At 37.7% G+C, this 22055-nt stretch overlaps 2 gene segments (V, D, J or C); both read left to right on the plus strand.

The window, feature by feature from the left end:
• Positions 1 to 8458: 8458 nt before the first annotated feature.
• LOC118580139 lies at positions 8459 to 12311 on the plus strand. The segment is given in 3 exon segments: positions 8459 to 8507; positions 8672 to 8974; positions 12265 to 12311. Coding segments are annotated over 3 exon segments (399 nt in total).
• A 3107-nt stretch (positions 12312 to 15418) lies between these two features.
• On the plus strand, positions 15419 to 16104 carry LOC118580140. The segment is given in 2 exon segments: positions 15419 to 15467; positions 15671 to 16104. Coding segments are annotated over 2 exon segments (483 nt in total).
• Positions 16105 to 22055: the final 5951 nt, after the last annotated feature.

The following is a 22055-nucleotide window of genomic DNA, read 5'->3' on the forward strand; positions in this document are numbered from 1 at the left end:
TCCTCCAAATCCTTTCCAACATAAGCTGTCTCCAGTGCTTTTGATCTTAGCCATTTAGACAAGTGCAAGATGGTATCTCAGATTTGTTTTCATTTGTGCATCTTTGATAACTAAGGATACTGAGTAATTCTTTAAATTGTTGTGACCATTTAAAGTTCTTCTGTTAAGAATTCTCTGTTTAGCTCTGTAGCCCATTTTTAAGTTAGATTGTTCATTATTTTGATTTATAGTTTCTTGAGTTCTTTATACATTTTGGAGATTAGCCCTCTGTCAGATATAGCATTGGTGAAGATCTTTTCCCATTCTGTAGGCTCTCGTTTTGTATTATTTATTGTGTCCTTTGTCTTACAGAAGCTTCTTAGTTTCAGGAGGTCCCATTTGTTAATTGTTGCTCTCAGTGTCTGTGCTGCTGGTGTTATATTTTTGAACTGGTCCTCCGTGCCAGTGACTTAAATGCTATACTTTCTCTTTTCTCTTCTGTCAGGATCAGTATAAATGGATATATGTTGAGGCCTTTGATCCACTTGGACTTAAGTTCTGTGCATGGAGATAAATATGGATCTATTTGCACTTTTCTACATATTGACTTCCAGTTATGCCAGCAACATTTGTTGAAGATGCTGTGTTTTTTCCATTACACAGTTTTTTCTTTGTCAAAAATCAGGTGTGTGTGTTAATGTCAGAGTTTTCAATTTTATTCCATTGATCCAAGTATCATGTTTTTATGTCAATATCACACTGTTTTTTTTTTTTTTTTTATTACTGTAGCTGTATAATAGAGCTTAAGGTCAGTGATGTTAATGCCTTCAGAAGCTGCTTTATTGAATAATTGTTTTAGCTACCTTGTTCTTTTTTCCATATGAAGTTGAGTATTGTTCTTTCTGGGTCTGTGAAGAATAGTGTTGGAATTTTGATGGGGATTTTATTGAACCTGTAGATTGCTTTTGTTAAATCAGCCATGTTATTTCTGCGTATCTATGAACATGGGAGATCTTCCCATTATCTGATACCTTCTTAAATTTCTATCTTTTCAAACAACTATAGTTCCTGTCATACAAGTCTTTCATTTCTTTAGTTAGAGTTACCCCAATATATTTTATATTATTTGTGGCTATTGTAAAGGGTACTGTTTCTCTAATTTCATTTGTGGCACTTTTATCATTTGTATAAGGACAGCCTCTGATTTTTTTTTTTTTTTTTTTTTTTTTTAGCTAATCTTGTATCCTGCCATTTTACTAAAGGTGTTTATCAGGTGTAAAAATTCCCTGGTAGAATTTTTGGGGTCACTTGATGATACTATCATATCATCTGTAAATAGCAAAAGTTTGTCTTCTTCCTTTCCAATTTATATACCCTTGATCTCCTCTTGTTGTCTTATTGCTCTAGCTAGAACCCCAAGTACTATACTAAATAGATATGGGGATACTGGACAGCCTTCTCTTGTTCCCCATTTTAGTTGAATAGCTTTGTGTTTCTCTCCATTTTATTTGATGTTGGCTGTTGGCTTGCTGTAAATTGCCTTTATTATGTTTACGTATGTTTCTTGTATTCCTGATATTACCTTTATCATGAAGGGGTGTTGGTTTTTTTTCCAAGGCTTTTTCAGCATGTAATGAGATGATAATGTGTTTTTTTTTCTTTTAGTATGTTTATATGGTGTATTACATTGACATATTTTCATATGATGAACCATCCTTCTGTCTCTGGGAATGAAGCCTACTTGGTCTTCGTGGATAAGGCTTTTGATGTGTTTTTGGATGTTGGTCTGCCAGTATTTTATTGAGTATTTTTGCATCAATGTTAATGAGGGAGATTATTCTATAATTCTGTTTCTTAGTTGCATCTTAGTGTGGTTTGAGTGTCAGGGTAACTGTAGTCTCATAAAAAGTATTTACCAATGTTCCTTCTATTTCTATTGTGTGGAACAATTTCAGGAGTATTGGTATTTGCTCTTCTTTGAAATTCTGGTAGAACCCTGTCCTGATTTAATCTGATCCTGACATATTTTTTGTTGGGAGTCTTTTAATGACAATTTCTATTTCCTTAGGGGTTATATGTTTATTTATATTGTTTATCTGCTCTTGATTTAATTTTGATATGTAGTCCCCATCCAGTAAATTGTCCATTTCTTTTAGATTTTACCATTTTATGAAGTATAGGTTTTAAAGTATGACCTGATGATTCTCTAGATATACTCATTTTCTGTTTATGTATCCCTTTTCATTTCTCATTTTGTTAATTTGGTGATATCTCTGCCTTTTGGTTAGTTGTGATATGGACTTGTCTATCCTGTTGATTTTCTCAAAGAACCAACTCTTTGTTCCATGGATTCTTTGTATTGTTCTCTTCGGTTCTATTTTTATTGATTTCAGCCCTCAGTTTGAATATTTCCTGGCATCTATTCCTCAAGTGTCATTTTGCTTCTTTTTGTTCGAGAGCTTTCAGGAGTGCTTCAAGTGTGCTGTTAAGTAACTAGTGTGAGATTTCTACCACTTCTTTATGTGGACATTTAGTGTTATCAGTTTTCTGCTTAGCACTGCTATCATAGTTTCCCATACGTTTGGGTTTGTTGTGCATTCATTTTCATTAAATTCTAGGAAGTCTTTAATTTCTTTCTTTCTTTCTTCCTTGGTCCATTGGTGAAAGAGTTGTGCATTATTCAGTTTCCATGAATTTGTAGGCTTTCGGTAATTTGTGTTGTTGTTGAATCCTAACTTTAAGCCCATGGTGATCTGATAAGATACAGGGGTTTATTCCAAGTTTTTGTATATGTTGAGATTTGTTTTGTGACCCAGTATACTGTCAGTTTCAGAGAAGATTCCATGTTGTGCTGAGAAGAAGGTATATTCTTTTGTATTGGGTGAAGTGTCATATTGATGTCTGTTAAGTCCATTTGAGTAATAACGTTTGTTATTTCCCTCATTTCTCTGTCAAGTTTCTGTCTGGCAGACATGTCCATTGGTGAGAGTTCATTTTTGATGTCTCCCACCATTAGTGTGTGGGCCTTGATATATAATTTAAGCTTTAGTAATATTTTTTTTTTACATGCGTTGTTGCCCTTGTATTTGGGGCATAGATGTTCAGAATTGAGACTTCATATTGATGGATTTTTTTCCTTTGATGAACATTTAATGTCCTTCCTGATATCCTTTTGATTAATTTTAGGTTGAAGTCTATATTTTAGATATTAGAATAGCTATACCAGCTTGCTTCTTAAGTCCATTTGATTGGAAAGTCTTTTTCCAACCTTTTCTCTGAGATAATGTCTGTCTTTGAAGTTGAGTTTATGTTTCTTTTACGTTTTCTTATCCATTCTGTCATCCTATGTCTTTTAATATTCAAATTGAGTCTATTGATATGAATGGATATTAATGACCTATGACTGTTAATTCCTATTGTCTTTTTGGTAGTATTTCCTTTCTTTGGGATTTGCTGCTCTGAGTTTATCTATTTTTTGTGTTTGTGTGGGTACTTCTAACTTCCTTAGGTTGGATTTTTCCTTCTTATGCCTTTTGTAGGGCTGGATTTGTGGCTAGGTATTGTTTAAATCTGGTTTTGTCTTGGAATATCTTGTGTACTCCATGTATGGTGATTGAAAGTTTTGCTTGGTATAATAGTCTAGGCTAGCATCTGTGGTCTTTTAGCGTCTGCATTATGTCTATCCAGGACATTCATGCTTTCAGATTCTCTAATGAGAAGTCAGATGTTATTCTAATTTTTGTGCCTTTATAAGTTATGTGGCCTTTTCCCTTTGTGGCTTTTAATATATTTTCTTTATTCTGTATGCTTTTTTTGGTTTGATTATTATGTAGTGAGGGAGTCTAGTTTATTTGGTGTTCTGTAAGCTTCTTGTATCTTCATAGACATGTTCTTTGGGTTAGGAACTTTTTCTTCTATGTTTTTGTTGAATTTGTTTTTTTGTGCCTTGTTTTGCTGGAATTATTCTCCTTCTTGTATCCCTATTATTTTTATGTTTGTTCTTTTCATACTGTCCCAGATTTCCTGGACATTTTTTGTGTTATGACTTTTTTTGGCTTTATTGTTTTCTGTGTTTGATTAATCTATTTCCTCTATTTTATCGTCCACACCAGAGACTCTCTCTTCCATCTCTTTTATTATGTTCGTTTTGCTTGCATCTGTAGTTCCTGTTTGTTTAGTCAGATTTGCTATTTGTAGCATCCCCTCTGTTTATGTCTTCTTTATTGCTTCTCTTTCAATATTCATGTTTTGAATGGTTTGTTTCAACTGTTTAATTGTTTCTTCCCCCTTGGGTATCTTGGCTTTCTTTAAGGTGTTTATTGTTTTCTTCCAATTATTTGTTTGCCATTTCCTCTATTTCTTTAAGGGAGTTTTTCATTTCTTCTCTAAAATCATTTCTCTTTACTCAGAAGGCATTTGTGGGTCTGGAGAGATTCTCACTGACAAAGAGACCCCACTAGCTGCTCTTTCAGAGGGTCTAGGTTCAGTTCCCAGTACCCACATGTTGGCAGTTCGTAGTAATCTGTAAGTCCAGTTCTAGAAGCTCTGGCTCCCTCTTCTGACTTCTGTAGGCACTAAGTAAATAGGTCATGCTCAGATATGTAAGCAGCCAAAACATCCATAGACATGAAAATTAATAATAGATAAAGAAGGCACTCATATTGTCTCTATTTCTCCTCTAGTATGTCATCCACAGTGGGTGAAGCTGATGGGTCACTAATAGGTTTATGTTAAGTGCATGCTGGAACAAGTGTTAAAGAACTCTCAGTTCTGACAGGGTGTTTTGAGTTCTCCAATGTCATAGTCTCACATAGATTCAGAGAATCTCTTCCTGAGAGGCTCTCAAATGGGTCGACTCTGGGTCTTATTAAGAAGGACAGATTTTGTTCATGGAAGCCAGACTGTATAGAGACTTCCTAAACTTTAAATGCAGTAATAAACTCCCACATACTCAGGCACCACTCCGCTAATATTTGTCCCTAGCCCAGTGCTACTGAACAAGTAATGGACATCCTCTGCAAGGAAGCCTCATAGTTCAGAAGCCTGGGAAACTGGACTGGTTTATGTAGAAGCTAAGTTAAATAGTGTTTCCATAACTTCATAAGAGGTTCTGCCTAGAGCTGAGGAGAGAGAGACTGGCTGTCCAAAGATGTACTGAGAGCGTGTCGTTTGAGTCATCTCAAAATCTTCAGTGGGTCTTAAATAAGAAGGAAAGATGTTCACCTGGGAAAGAAATTTGATGACATAGGGAATACATTCAAGTATTTAATAATTGAATATTTACTGTGACTTATGAACTAAAAATATTCACTTTTTAAAACGAGCCAAAAGTAGTAAACAATGTTTTAGGATTTGCTCATAACAGTCTACACTTTCTAAGAGGCAATCTTCAGCAGAGCACAGGTCTTTCTTTCCAACTCCTTCTCAAGATCACATGTCCAAATACTATAAGTCCTGCATTTGTTGTATGTGTACTGAACACCTATGTATGGCAACAGCATCCCACAGATTACCATGCACCCCCATTCACTTGATTTCTTTTCTCTGTCCTTGCTAGGAATCCAGAGCATCAGTAGCCCCAGGAACTGAGTAGAGAACCTCTTTTGAGAAGCTGAACTAAGGATTCTAGACCAGTAAAACAGAGTTGTAGGTGTGCTTTTATTTAACACTAGCAAACAAGACTCGGAGAACAATATCAGATCTCATGGTGAATAAGGCAAAAAAGAGCCAGACAAAAGGAAGGAGTACCTGGGGTGAGTGAAGTGATATAAATATCTTTTATATTTGCAGGAAACCCAATAGAAATAAAATCCATGTTTCCTGAACTAGCGTACATAATTCTATGGAGAATGTCTAAGATTTGTTGGGAATACACAGTGCATATATCCCTTATGATAACACCAGAAGCCCAAGGTTACAGGTGTGTGTGTGTGTGTGTGTGTGTGTGTGTGTGTGTGTGTGTGTGTGTGTATGTGTGTTTAAAATTTGCACAGGCAACATCGTGGCTGTCCTTCAGAGTATAATTCAAAAGAAACAAGTCTCTTCAGCAATAGATCTTTGTCATCAGTTTGTGGAGAGCAAGCAACAGCTAGAGTTGTTTGGGGTTTTCATAGGGACCATCTGAGCAACAACTTATCAAGCTGTAACCCATTTCTGACACTGGAGGTTTCATGTGATCGTAAAAGATGTCTAGTTAAAGTTTGACAAACATTTGTTTGTTTGTTTTTTTCTGTTTTCAAGAAAGGATTTCCCTGTAGATTTTGGAGGCTGTCCTGGAACTAACTTGTAGACCAGGCTGGCCTTGAACTCACAGAGATCCACCTGGCTCGGCCTCCTGAGTGCTGGGATTACAGTCATGCGCCACCACTGCCCAGGGACAAACCTTTGTTATATGCTGATTTCTCTTAGATTTCTTTCGTATGTTTACATATTAGGAAGCCTCTACTGAAGTAGATTTTCATATGATCTCTCAAATGACTCTTGGTATTAGCTGTCCCTTTCTCTATTCTTTTCCTTACTCCTCTCTTTTATCTCTTACATATCTCATTACACATGGAGAAATTGAACTGGTGCCTAACCAGAACCTTTACCCCTACTGACTAGTAATCATGGTGCTGAAAGATAATCTGCATTCTACCACAGGAGAAAGGTGACCACCAACTCAGCCATAAGCCCTCTGATCTAGAGTGGTTGTGGGAATAACAACCTTCTGTCTAATTGGATCCAATGTGTACTCCATGAGAGAAAACCCTTGCATGATATTGCTCTGGTGCCCAAGAACCTTAGATTATATAGGTCATGGACCCAGTGGAAACCTATATATTATTTCTGCTAAAGGAACACAGCAATGAAATGACTCCTAATGACATTCAGTTATGCCCATAGGTCAGTGTCCTGCTTAGCTATCATTAGAGAAGCTTCTTCCTGCAGTAGATATGAACTCATACAGAGAATCACAAGTAGACAAGGTAGAGAGAGTGGGAGACCTTGGAACATTCAGTCCTAAAGGGAATGTCTTCATCAAATTCCTCCTTGAGGGCTCAGGGATCTCTGTGGAAAATGACGGGGAAAGATTGTGAGAGCCAGAGTAATGGATGACATCAAGGAAACAGTGTCTTCCAGACCCAATAGGACTGATGAACACAGGAAATAACAGAGCCTGACCTAGAACTTTCCATGTACCCCAGGCTAGCTTTAATCTTATGGTCCTCTTCCTGCTGTCTCCCCAGTTCTGGGAGTACAGATGTGACTCTCAACTCCTTATCATGATATTTTATTTATTTTTGTTTCTTGTACTTTACACAGATTACTGGCTCTATAATGTACTTCTTACATATACTTTCATATTTCAGTACTCTGAATCTTAGAAGGTTCTTTGATTTCTGTTATTGCTATTGATTTTCATCCGTACACAAATATTTTTTCCTTTGGATGACAACAATCTATGATGTTGTGTTCTATTGGTTTTTGAAAAATTGTTGCTTGATTTGGGATGGCTATGCCCCCTTCTGGCAAGGTTTTTTATCTCTTTATTATGTCAGCAAGACCACCTTGACCCAGTTTCAATATAGCTAATTTCTAAATTACCATGGAACATGCATTTCTGGATTTAACAGTCTTGGCAATGTTTGTCTACAGCCATGACTTCTTGAAGAAATTTGGCTTCTGTTTTTGTTTTGTTTTATTTAAGGAGATGACACAATTTTTATTTCAACTACCTGTTTTTCACCCCCATAATATATTTGGTTTCTTTTATTTCCCTTCCATTTCCCCTAATTTAGAGGCATCTTACAGTTATCGATGTTGTGGGGATGACACTTGCTAGTTTCTGCTGGGTTTATCTTTGCTTCAAGATTAAAACTTCTCTGATTCAGGTCTTAAATTCATGACCCCCATGATTTCCACAGAGTGAATTCTGGGCTTTTCTTTACATCTCCATCCCATATTTATCCTTAAATTGGAGGCCAAATGTCCAGAGACCGTGTTCATTGTCCTCAGTGTAAGAGTGGCTTTGTAGATATGTGATAACAAGATTTGACCCAACCCCCCTACCCCATCTCTCTCCCTTCTTTTTTTGCATGTCTTCTTTTCTGTTTCCTAATTTGTTGTTGCAATTTTTGAGAGCATATCTTATGATTTCCCTAGGACTGACAATCTGAGATGGCTCTCCTCACATTTCTGTGCAAAAATCACCTGATTTAAATATGTCTTGGATTTTAACCCACAGCTGCTATTAGAGCACCTAGTAGATTTTTCTTGGAAAGCTGTAAATGGATCCCTTTCAGTGATTGCTCATGCTCTCTGTGATGGTAGTTATTCCTGTTGATTGACACCAGCCACTCTCACACAAACTGCCCATGCATTTGCTATTGTATTTGATGACTGATTTGCATGAGCCACACCAGCCTAGCCCAGCTGCTCAGAATTTATAAGCCAGGGCTTTCCAGTGAGAACTGCATCATACAGCAGGGGAATCAAGATGGAGTCACAGACCCAAGTTCTCATGTCCCTACTGCTCTGGGCGTCTGGTGAGAAATTAAAAAATATTCTAATTATTTCAGAGTCAGGGCATAATATTTCTTATGTAATAATACTTTGACAATATGACATTATAAGTACATTAGATGACGAATTAACTGTCATAATGTGTGTTTTGTTTCTGTGCATGTTCATTGTCATTTTATGTTCCCAGGTATCTGTGGGGATATCTTGATGACCCAGTCTCCATCCTCTATTGCTGTGTCAGCAGGAGAAAAGGTCACCATCAGCTGCAAGTCCAGCCAGAGTCTGTTTGGCAGCAATGACAAGAATTACTTAACCTGGTTCCAGCAGAAACCAGGGCAGAGTCCTAAACGTCTGATCTACTGGGCATCCACTCGGGACACTGGAGTCCCTGATCGCTTCATAGGCAGTGGGTCTGGGACAGATTACACTCTCACCATCAGCAGTGTCCAGCCTGAAGACCTGGCAGATTATTACTGTCAGCAGCAACACAGTTTTCCTCCCACAGTGCTTCAACCTCCAACACAAACCTCCTTTGAGAGTCTCACCAGCTGCATGACCCCCACACAGCCTTGGACTGAACACTTCCCCCTTCTCCCTGAGAGCCAGTGTTCCTGAAACACTGATGTAAAAGTTTGGAGAGCCCAGATAAAAATAATGGGTTCACTGTCTCTTATGTCTTTTGGATATGAAAAAGATATATGGAAATGTAGGAAAGAACCCAAGTAGTATCTTTCTGTCCTTCTGAAACACATTACCATAAATTCTGTTGCTTCAATACTAGATATTTATATTTTTATGATTCTGGAGTTCTGGTGTCCAACATATGACTCTATGTGCAGAAGTGATGATGTAGGCAAACATCACTTCAGCTTGCTGCTCTAGGAAAGTTTGTTTCTTTTTCTAGTTTCTGGAGGACTTTCTTACTTCCTTACTGCTGAATATTTCTCAAGATTTTTCTTTTCTTTTTCATAATTTCTTTAAATTTTAAATTACATTTTAGTTAATTACATTTTTGTGAATGCACTGTGTACATGTACATAGGTCCACAAGTGCAGTCAGAGGCCAACATGGACATGAGTCTTTCTATTTGTGATATAGGTTCTGAGGATAAAACTTAGGTCTGATGTCAAGCTCTGTGGCAAGTGCCTTTGCCTTCTCAACAATCTTGCTTCACATTGAGTTTATTAATGTTTATTCATTGCCTTCAAATGCCATAAATAAATCAATGTCTTTCAAGAATATCATATATTTTGCCCATATCCACCAACCTTTCTCATTTCCTCTTCTCTTTCCTGTTGTTATCCATTTTTTTTCTTCGGTTTTCTGAGACAGGGCTACTCCATATAGGTTTGCAACTTTCCTGGAACTCACTTGGTAGGCCAGCCTGGCCTGGAACTCAAAGAGATACACCTGGCTCTGCCTCCTGAGTGGTGGGATTAAATATGATGTATATTTATATATACATCAGTACATAGACACAGTTGTACACACATTCCACACACTTATCCACATACACAAATACACACAAATATTTATGATCATGAACACATAAAGAGATACATATTCATGCATGCATATATGTGTACCCACATAAACTTAGCACACAACATATTTAGGATCCACAAATGAATGAAAATGTGATATTTGTTGCCCATATTTCTGGGGCTACATCTCCCTCAGAAGACCCCTCATCTGCTTTCCAACTGTGGAGACCAACAATCCTCTCTTCATTCTAATGTTGGATGCTGTGTAAGCATGTGCTGCTCTCTAGTCTTTCCATCACATATTGATTAATAGAATTTAGTGTTTTTAGAGGGCAATGATTTGTTTGCCTGTGTGAAGTATATGAAAATTAATCTTATCAATATTTTGATTAAGAATCTTATCAAGCACCTATTTTGGAGATATAACAGGGAACACGTGTGTTACAGACTACATAAAATTTCTGGAGATCTCCAAATACCTTAAAGCTATCTTCTTGAGAATCAGTGTGTCCAAACTTGCATGATGTGGTTGTCCCTGGAAACACAGCTGTGTCAGGTGTTTCCCCAGGAATATCTTGAAGTGATGTGGACTGTGCTGAGTTTAGAGTTTTCTTCACTGTGACAAAACATCTGCGGAAAACAACTTATAGGGCAAAGTTTTCTTCAGCTCACAGTTTTTGTTTCAGAGCAAGGTAGGTTAACATCGTTGCTGTGGACCCAAATGAGGTTGAATATCACGGAGGAAGGACACCAAAGGGGAAATATGTTTACTCCATGGCAGCCTAGAAGCAAAGGGAGGCAGGATGAAGCCAGGGACTGGACACAGTCTTTAGAAGAATTTCCCTAGTTTTTCAATTAGCACTAAATTCTTACTTTCCACCACCTCTCAATAATGCCATTTAATTATGACACAGCAATGGATAAATCTAGTAATTGAGTCAGAGTACTCATAATCCAGTCCCTTTCAATTCCTGGATCCAAGAATGTATTTCACATGGGAAGCTATTAAGTCACACTGCAGAAACGAACTATAATACCCCGCCCCCCCAAAAAAGACAGTGGCATGACATGCAAGTGGATTCATATTGGAATATATGTAGAATAGGAGAATAAGAATCACCATTGTGAATCATAAGACAGAAGGAAAGTGTACTTTACCTTAGAATAAGATAACAATTTTAACATTTTGTTGACTGAATCCACCAGGTTTAAATGAATCCCCAGGGGAGTCTTGGCCCTGGAGGAGATGGGAATGGAGGGGAGGGGCTTGGGGGGAAAGTGGGAACGGGAGCAGGAGAGGGGAGGTCAGGGGAACCCATGGCAGATGTGTAAAATTAAAACACAAATATAATAAATTAAAAAAAGGAGAGAAAAAAGAAAAAAAATAATAGGGCACCACTTAAAGATTTTAACTTAAAAACATAGCTTGGAAGTTAAGATCAAAGGAATCAATTGAAAGAAATCAAATAATTCTATGTGATAAACCCACAGATAAACACACATCAGTTAATACAAAGGGTTAAAAATATTATAGTGTCAGATAGTTGACATTTTTGGTTAGACATGAGTTATTTTACTCTATATAGTTTATTCATTAATTTGAAATTCTGTAGGAGATTATTTTTATTAAGTAAACAAAATCTTTGGCAAGCACTCTAAAGCAAGTCATCTATCTATCTATCTATCTATCTATCTATCTATCTATCTATCTATCTATCTATCCATCTATCCATCAACATTGATCAGAATCCTTTAATAAAGCTGTAGCTTTTGTCACTTTCCTTCACTGCAAAGGAAAGGGTGAGGACTGAAGGGCTGAAAGCCATCATTAACCCCAAAGTCAGAAGATTTGCTCATGAGAACTTCAGACAGGATATTATCATTAAGTCTGGACCCAGGGATCTTGTCAATCAGCTTCTAACTCAGCAGTCTCAGCTTGATTTTGGGGGCAGAGAATCAGATAAAGCAACACTGTCTTCACTATGAAACACAAGCAAGCTTTGACATTGTACTTTTTTACTCTTTTCAGAGATACCATGAATTCCTCACAAGGCTAAACTTTGAACACAAATCCTAGCCAAGTCCCGCTCTTTTCTAACTATCACTTCCCTCCATTGTAGCATGGAAGTCATTTACAAGGGCATGTTTGGGTGGAAATTGAAGGTGTTAGCAAAGTCATACATCTCCTGTAATGTATTTGACTAGTCAGGAGGTCTTCACTCTAGATATCCATGTATAATGTTATTTACAATATGAGGGTCTTAATGGAAATCAGTGCATTTCTCCTAAACTCCAGGAGTTTTCACATTTGGATCTGGAATGATCCTCAAGTCTGTGTGGTAAAATCAAGGCTCCCCAGCATGTGGATGTGGGTGGTGGGAGGACTTTCAACACTCAGGTCTAGTGTTAAGTCTTTAGGTCATCAATGGCACATCCATGAGGAGTGATGTAGGGCCCTAACACTCTCTCCCCTCATTCTATTTTGTTGACTGGCTCTGAGCTAATATCATTTTTTTTCTACCATACATTACTCACCACAAACAGAAAGCAACATAGCCATCCTATTATGTTTTGAGCAGGTCTGCATGAGAATCTGGAATATTAATCACTCAAATGGATTTTTAATCTTCACAACCCCATAAATGCAGGTTAAGATGTTTCTAGCTTCACTTTACATCAAAGAAGAGACTAAGAATTAGAAGTTTGAAATATTGATATGTTTAACTATAATACCTTTGGATTATTCTGTAAGCATTCAAGCCAGTTTGCACACTTAGTGGGAAACGATCCGTGTAATACAATTCATGTTAGAGGCTCCACCTCTTCGACATTAAGTCAAAATAAGAAGACAGTGCTCAGTCAAAGCCTCATTTTCTCCAGTAAAACACAATCTGGATGGGCTTCCAGAAATGATGAGTGCCATCACTTGTCAGGAGCCCAGAGCAAAGACAGAAACACTGAGAAAGTGGTGAGAACGTCCCCGGTGCTGATGCTCTCTACTGGGAACAATCAGAGCCTGTTACTGTTCTGGCTGCACCTTCATCAGTCTTTAGTTCTGCAGAAGCTGCTGAGAAAGAGAAAACACATTTCATTCCAGGATAACTGTCAGTTCATCCACCAGAACAGGTTTAGAGCATGTGATTTCTTTCTTCTAATCTTTTAGATCGAAAGTGCACCACTGAAGAGCAAACTAAATGGAGAAAGCCTTGGAGAGACTGTCTCATTCCACAACTTTGGTTATGTCATGGAAGACATCACTAGATAACTGTGTCCATTAAAACATCATTTTTTATAGGAAAAATGGTAAATCCAAGAAGCAAGTTGAGGTTACTTTTACATAATAGAATATGATTCTACTAGAAGTCAAGAATTTAATTATGTAGGGAGTTGTCCTCTCACATCTTCTGCATGTTACAAAGAGAACAGAAAATTGTTTTCATATTAAAAGAGAAAAAAAACTTCAGCTGAAAGTGATATTGGTGCTTAAAATTAAATCTAACACTCAGGTGCTAAGGGAAATTTTTTTTTTTTTAAGAGTCTGAATGCCTCATGAAAATCAGACACTGTGGCTTATCCTCACTCTGAGTGTCCAGCAGCCATTAGAACAACTAAGGTCACACAAAACACATAAGCACACCTACAGAATATACACAGCTATATATTCCAAACCTGATTTGAGATATCAATGAGGTAGTACATCTAGTTCAGAAAAGTTTATGAAACTTTTGATTCTAGTTCTTCATGTGAGGTTCGTAGAAGAGACCACCCCATTTTAACAAATCGGAAGAGATTGAACAAACTGTAAAATCATCAACTCTGTTTAGAACCATAGGAGAAAGGAGGTCACAGATCACAAGCCACTCCCCAAGATTACAGACACAGGCTGTTACAGAGAATCACAAGATAACAAGATGTAATTCTGCATATAGATTAGACTGGCCTAGAACTTGCTCTGCACCTCAGGCTGGCCTCAAAGTCATGATACTCCAGCTTTTGTCTCCCTATTTCTGGGATTCTAGCTGTGAATCATGACTCCTTGCCATTCTGTTTTATTTATTTATTTTTATTTATTCATTCATTTATTATTTATTTCTTATTCTGGTTTTTATTTTATTTTTGTACTTTATACATAATACTGGCTTTACATAATTGTCTTCTTACATATACTTTCAGTGTACACTATCCTGAAATCCAAGCAGGTTCTGTGATTTCTGTTATTATTACTGATTTTCATTCATACTCAAACATTTTTTTTTTTTTTGTTTTTTTTTTTTCTTTTGGATGGCAATGATCTCTGATGGTGAGGTCTATTGGTGTCTGTAAAATTGTTACTTGATTTAAGATGACTGTGCCTCATTCTGGGAAGGTTATTTTTTCCCTATTCACTATGTCAGCAAGACAATCTTAATGCAGTTCCAATGCTGCTAATGTCTAGATTACTATAGAATATGCATTTCTGGAATAAACAGTGTTAGTCTGTAGTCATGACTTCTTGAAGGAATCTTGTTTCTTTCATTCTCCTTCCATTTCCCTCAATGTAGAGCCATCTTAGGTTCCTGAAGTTGTAGGGAAGATACATGTCAGTTTCTGTAGGGTTTAACTTTGCTTTGAGATATAAATTCCTCTGACTTCAGGTTTAAATTAATGTCCTCAGTAATTCTACAAAATGATCAGGAGCTTCTCTTTGCATTTCTGTTCAATTTTTGGCCTGGATACTGGAATACAAATAACTGAGGCACTGTTTATTCTCTTTACTATAAGAATTGCTAGGCCGGGCAGTGGTAGCACACGCCTTTAATCCCAGCACTGTGGAGGCAGTGTCAGGCAGATCTCTGTGAGTTTGAGGCCAGCCTGTACTACCAAGTGAGTTCCAGGAAAAGGCACAAAGCTACACAAGGAAACCCTGTCTTGAAAAACCAAAATAAAATAAAATAAAATAAATAAAAAAGAATTGCTTTGGAGATGGGAGATAATGAAAATAATTAGTATTAATCCTCTCGGTTTTGGCTTTCCTCTTTTCTTCCTTCCATCTTTCCTTTCATTAATTGCATATTTTCTTACTCTATGTTCCCTAATTTGTTGTTGTGACTTTTTGAACATAACATTTCCCTAGGACTGCCAAAGTGAGATAGCTCTCCTAGTGTTTCTGCACAAGTCACCTGATTTAAATATGTCTTGGATTTTAACCAAGGCTTCTATTAGACATCCTAGTAGATTTCTGTTGGAGAGCTGTAAGCCAGTATCTTTCAGTGATTTCTCATGATCTCTGTGATTTTACATTTGCCTGTGGATTGACACTAGCCACTCTCACACATACTGTCCAGGCATCTGCCTTTGTATTTGCAGACTGTTTTGCATGGGGCACTCCAGCCCAGCCCAGCTGCTAAGAATTTATAAACCAGGCCTTTACAGTGAGAACAGAGCAGCATCAGACAGGCAGGGGGAGCAAGATGGAGTCACAGACCCAGGTTCTCATGTCCCTGCTGCTCTGGGTGTCTGGTGAGAAATTTTAAAGTATTATAATCTTTTCAGAGTCACTTCTTTGTATATAAAAATAACAATATGTGTCAGGCTGTAATAATATTTCTGCAATAATACTCTGACAATATGGCATTACAAGGACATTAAATGAAAAAAATTCATCTGTATTGAATTCTGTAGTTTTTTTTATTACACGTGATCTTTCATATTCCTGATTGCAGGTGCCTGTGCTGATATAGTGATGACCCAGTCTCCATCCTCCCTGGCAGTGTCAGCAGGAGAGAAGGTCACCATCAGCTGCAAGTCCAGTCAGAGTCTTACTTCAGGCTCCTATCACTACTTGGCCTGGTACCAGCAGAAACCAGGGCAATCTCCTAAACTGCTGATCTACTATGCATCCACTCAGAACACTGGGGTCCCTGATCGCTTCACAGGCAGTGGGTCTGGGACAGATTTCACTCTCACCATCAGCAGTGTCCAGGCTGAAGACCTGGCAGATTATTACTGTCAGCAGCATTATAGTACTCCTCCCACAGTGCTTCAGCCTCCAACAAAAACCTCCTCTGAGAATCTCACCAGCTGCCTGCACCACACACAGCCCTGGACCTGCACACTTCCACTTTCCCCCTTCTGCCTGAGAGCTGCTGTGCCTTAAACATTGATGAAAAAGTTTGCAAAGCCCAGCAAAGTATAATGGGTTTAATGTCTCTCATGCCTTTTGGTATGAAAAACCTTTATATGAAAATGCAAAGGGGAACTCAGCCTTGTTTCTAACAAGCTTTTCTTAGCTTAAATCATCCTGTTTATCTTTTGCCTCTGGACTTTTATCTTTCTCTATTTTTATATACCTCTTTTTACTTCTTTCTTCATGGCTTGCTGTGTATCTGGGTCGCTGGCCCCTGGAGTCTTCCTCTCCTCCTCTTTCTTTTGTTTCTCAATCTTCTCCCAGATATCTCCTCCTATTTATTCTCTCTGCATGCCAACAACACTTATCCTTTCTCCTGCCTTACTATTTGCTATTCAGGTCTTTTTTAGACCAATGAGGTGCTTTAGACAGGCAAAGTAACATAGTTTTACAGAGTCAAATGAATGCAACATAAATGAATGCACTACATCTTTGAATCATTAAAGAAATACTCCACAGCATAAACAAATATAACGCATCTTTAAATAATATTCTGCAGCAGACTTTTCTCTTTGTCGTTTGGGTTCTGGGATGAAACTCAGGTTTAGCATCAGGGTTGGTGGCAAGGGTCTTTGTCATCTGATCCATCTTGCTTTCCTTTAAAATATTTTATTTATGTAAATTCACTGGATACAATTTTCTTCATAGCAATGTTTTTCCAGTATATCATATATTTTGACCGTATGCACTAACTTTCCCCATTTGTTTCCTTTTCCTGCTAACTTTTCTTCCCTAGTCTCTCCTGAACATTTATCTGTACCTCTCAAACACACCCTTACCCACCCATCCAACATATACTTAAACATATATGCACATATACATCATACATATACATACATAGATATTTACATATGCACATACATACACACATATACAACTCATATATACATACACACATGAACTCATATATACACACATACACACATGATCTTTATATACTTAAAATCTGCAAAGGCAGGAAAATGTAATCATTCTCACCCTTGTTTCTGGGGTCACATCTCCCTCTGAATTTTCTGTATCTGATTTCCAATTGTAGAAACTGAAAAAATCTCTCTCCACTTTAATGTTGAATATTATTCTGTGTCAGCAGATGCTGCCTTCCAGTCTTTATATTTCACATCAACTAATAAAGCTTAATGTTTTTAAAGGATACGATTTTGTGCACCTGTGTAAAAAAATGTGCTAACTAATCACATTCATATTCTGTTTAAATATGGTATATGTTCATATATAATTAGACATTAGCCTCTAATCAAATGATAACCAAGGTACTACCTGTAGACCCAAGAACAGAAGGGAAAATAGAGGTCTAGGGTGAATGCATGAATCTCTCTGGTAGTGGGAAATAGGATGGATTTTAGGGGCAGATGGACACATGAGGACAGGAGCATGGGAGTCAGTTGTGGCAGAGATGAGGTGAAGGGAGAGATGGTGGGGAGACATACCTTGAATTGGGGGCCACTTGGGGGTTGTTTGGAAGCCTACTACAGTGTAAACTTCCTGGAATCTATAGAGGTGAGCAGAATGATGACTGTTTTATTGAGGGATATGTCTATCACTTGAAGCCAAGTGAGGCTTCTAGGGGTAGGACTAGGCTGTATTCAACTGAGCTTTCCCAGCTTGCTGATAAAGCATGCTATTGCTCTCTGCAATCTCACAGAAGGGACCCATTGCAGAGGCTCTGTAGCTGGAACATTTCTCTGGTCTAGCCCCAGCCCTGCAGTTGGGATGAATCTTTCCCACCCACATCCCATAGCTTCTTGGTTCCAAGTAAACATATAGAGGCTTACATTATTTACAAGCTGTATGACCTAAGGGTGAGGCTTCTTGTTAGGTAGCTCTTATAACTTAACTCAACCCATTTCTATGAATCTATATATTTTTTGCTACATGGTCATAGATTTACTAGTCTGCTGGTATCTTGTGTCTCCTTAGATGGCAGGCTGGCATCTCCCTCAACTCTCCATTTTTTTGTCTCATCTTCAGTTAAAATATACCACCTAATCCTATCCTGCCCTGCCATAGGCCAAAGCTGCTTTGTTTATCAACCAATCAGAGCAACACACTTTCACCCCATACAGAAAGCCATGCTACAGCACTTCCCCTTTCTGTCTAATCAAAAAAGAAGGTTTTGATTTTAATATAGTAAAATTACATACGACAAAACTATTATCAAAAAATAGTTACAGTTACAATATCTAGCCCATTTGTATTTGGAAAAATGAAAGAAAATATTTTATCATCTGCCCTATATTTGTCAATCTAAAGTTTCATATCTAATGTATCTTTTGTCATAAACAAGAAAAATTATAGTTATCACTATCAAGTTTTCAAGTAGGTCAAATACCTGAGAAGGATATAATATTACCTAAATAAACAGGAAGTGCATTGCAAGCAACTTCCATAATTCTAGAATTTACAGAGACATCTGGCTCCCTGGATAGTCATTCAAATTTTCTCTGTAATATTGGGGCATTTATCTTCATCCTTTATGCCTAGAGTCTCTGGCCTAGCTTTCAGTGAATTCTAGGAAATTTTAAGGGCTCCTCCACCCATTCTAGCAAAGTTCATCAGTTGAATCTCCTTGTGTCCTGTAGAATGCATGGCAGTTTCTTTTGCAAAGCAGGAACCTGAAGGATTATCTTGCCTTGTAAAGTTAAGTGGTCACTTTCCTGTGGGTTCTGCATGTCCACTTTATACAACATAGTGTCAAGTAGTCCAGAGAAAAGCAGATTATTGCCATAAAGAAAGCAAACTTCAAATGGAATTTCTTTGATGCACATCATCTTTTCTGAAGCAGATTGGTTCTACCAGGAACAGACATATCTTAATGTCCAGAAAAGTTGAAGTTCCTAAAACATTTTAAATGCCATAATCGGTAGTTCTTTGAAGTGTTTGAAGATTACCTATCTAATTGAAATATATCTTTATATATCTAGAAAGCTTAATTAACATGACTATAATTTTGAGTTTCATACATGACTAATTATTAATTTTTATTTCTTAATTATTAATTACAATATTAAATGAATTGCATAAATATAATACCTTAAACTAGAGTAGAAATATATTTAAATTATAACAAAATTAACTTGAAATTTGTATCAATAAATTAAAATCCATAGCAATGTAAAACATTTTAAACAAATAGTTGCTCTTTAAATGTAGACAGTAAATCTCATTAATCTTTCTCAAATCCTGTAATAATCTCCATTTCCCTGACTTCGTTTTGATGAGGAAAATAGGAGAATTCCAGGGAGAATTAGAAGGTTCAATATGACCACTATCCAGCTTTTCCTGTACTAACTGTTGGACAGTCTGTATTTTTCCTTCTGTTATGGGTCATTGATTTATCCACACAGGCTGATCGGATTTCCAGGTTATAGGATCTGCATGGAGTACAGGCTGCTCATTGACCCTTCCTAAAAATGCTCCATACCTTCCTTATTCATTTTTGCTTTAGCAGTTAAAGATGAAATTTCCATTAACTTTTGGTCAGGAACTTCTTGTTCATAGACAGTTCTATAGGGACTATATAAGTATGCTCCCATACGGCTCATAACATCTCAACCCCACAAATTTACCAGCAAATGAGGGATAATATATGGCTGAAAAGTCCCTTCATAACTCTCCTCATCTCTCCAGGAGAGCTCATTGCTGCTCTGCTCGGGACACTGAGTTTGGCCAATACCTTGCACCTGTGTAACAGTCTCCATTTTGGGCCACATAGTAGGCAATTGACTAGCAGATGTAAGAGATAAATCTGCACCTGTATCTAAAAGACCCGAGAAATTTTTACCATTTATGACTATTGTAAGTTCTGGATGTTGTGATCCTATGGCTTGTAGCCAATAGGCATCTGACAAACCGAATCCAGCCTCTTCACTCATCTCTTTTAACTGGATTTTTTTTGTTTGTATTTGAGGAAGTAAGACTAATTCCAAGTCTCTGACCAATCTTTATTATTGAAATTCTTGTGCTATAGTCAGCATCAATTCCTCCAGGGGCAACTAGAATTCCTTGCATGGTAGTACTACTTCTGCCCAACAATAACCCCACAGAGTCTGGTGGCAAAGGTCCATAAACACCTGTAGGGAGGGCTTGCATTTCCATTTCAGGGGTCAAAACTGTATGGATGGAAAGAACTGAAGTCTAATCCTGCACTACCTGGTGTTGCTCTATAGAAGTCTTGAATATATTTCTTTGCCGGAGGATTGACTGCTGAATTAAAGCAAAGGTCTATTTTGTCAGGGCGCTTGCGTGAGTGCTTGCATGTGTGTGTGTGTGTGTGTGTGTGTGTGTGTGTGTGTGTGTATGTGTGTGCCAGCAGCTAATGTGAGGCCCCATCTCTTCCTGGTACTGTGGTCCAGGATGGAGCTTGTCTGAGACCAAAATCTGCTTACAGTGTAGGAAGGGAGCCTCCCTGTGAAACAGGAAGTGTGAGAGAAAGGCAGGCATTGACTCAGACAACTTCCAAATGACAAAAGATCAAAAATATTTCTCACCGTCTCCTTTCTGTTTTCACCCCTGTCCTTCATTTCTGCACATCAGGTTTTGGCAGCTCAAACATCTAAACCTAATTCCCTTAAGTCTTTCTCATCTAATCAGGCTGATGCACCCCTCTCCTGTCAAAGCAGAGCAGCCTCTGCTAACAGCCTCTGCTGCCAGCCTGTCCTGTATTGTGTAGGTTTGAGCTGAGAAGAAGGCTCTGGAATGTGGGAATCAGCCCTCCATCTTCTGTAGCTTGAGTTTTTCTCTCCATTTCCTGCCAAGCTCCCACAGATCCACAACCCACATATAAAGTAATCACTTAGATGCTTATGTTACTTATAAACTGTATGGCCATGGAAGGCTTCTTGTTATCTACTTCTTTTATCTTAAATTAACACATTTCTATTAATCTATAAGTTGTCACATGGTGGTGGCTGGCAGGTCTCTCCACCTTAGCCTTCCCCTTCCCAGGGGTTTTCCTCTCTCCTTGTCCCATCCATACTTCCTGCCTGGCTACTGGACAATCTGTGTTTTATTTACTAACCAATCAGAGCAACACATTTGACATACAAATCATCCCACAGCACTTTCTCTTTTCTTTTTTTTCAAAAAGGAAGGTTTTAACTTTCACATAGTAAAATTACAGATAACAAAACAATTATCAAGCAAGAATTACAGTTACAATATTAAGGAAGATATCTTATCTATCTTATATTTGTGAGTCTAAGGTTTCATATCTAACTTATCTTTTATCATAACTAAGGAAAATTGTAACTATCTAGCTTCAACTACATCAAGGATCCCAGAAGGATATACTATTACCTGAGAAATGGGAGAAGGATGCAAGCAACTTTCTGGATTCTTGCAAGGTAGACAGAGACAGCTGGCAGCCTGGACAGTCATCCAAAGTTCTTCTGTAAAGTTGGGGCATCTGTCTTCAGCCCACAGGACTAGTGTCTCTCAGCAATTTCTCTCTGTGTCCTGTAGAATGTCTGGCAGTTTCCTCTGTGAAGTAGGAACCTGAAGGACCATTTTGCCAAGCAAAGTTCAGTGGTCATCTTCTTATGGGTATTGCATGTCTAATTGATACATTTTTTTTAAGCAGTCCAGGCAAGAACAGTTTCTTGCCCAAATGGCTATTTTTGCCAAGGTGAAGAGAAACTCCATATAGAGTGTTTTGATGCTCATCCTCCTCTCTGAAGTAAATTGGTGATGCCAGGAGCAGACATGTCTCACTGTCCAGAAAGTCTAAATTTTTAAAAACATTTTAAATGCCATATTCTGTAGGTCTTTGAAGTATTTGAAAATTACATATCTATCTGAAATATATCTATGTATACCTAGAAAACTTAACATGACTATAAGTTTGACTATCATAGAAGACTAATTATTAATCTGTATTTCTTAATTATCCATTATAATAAAAATGA

Source organism: Onychomys torridus, chromosome 3 (genome assembly GCF_903995425.1).
Source record: "Onychomys torridus chromosome 3, mOncTor1.1, whole genome shotgun sequence".
Classification (NCBI taxonomy): domain Eukaryota; kingdom Metazoa; phylum Chordata; class Mammalia; order Rodentia; family Cricetidae; genus Onychomys; species Onychomys torridus.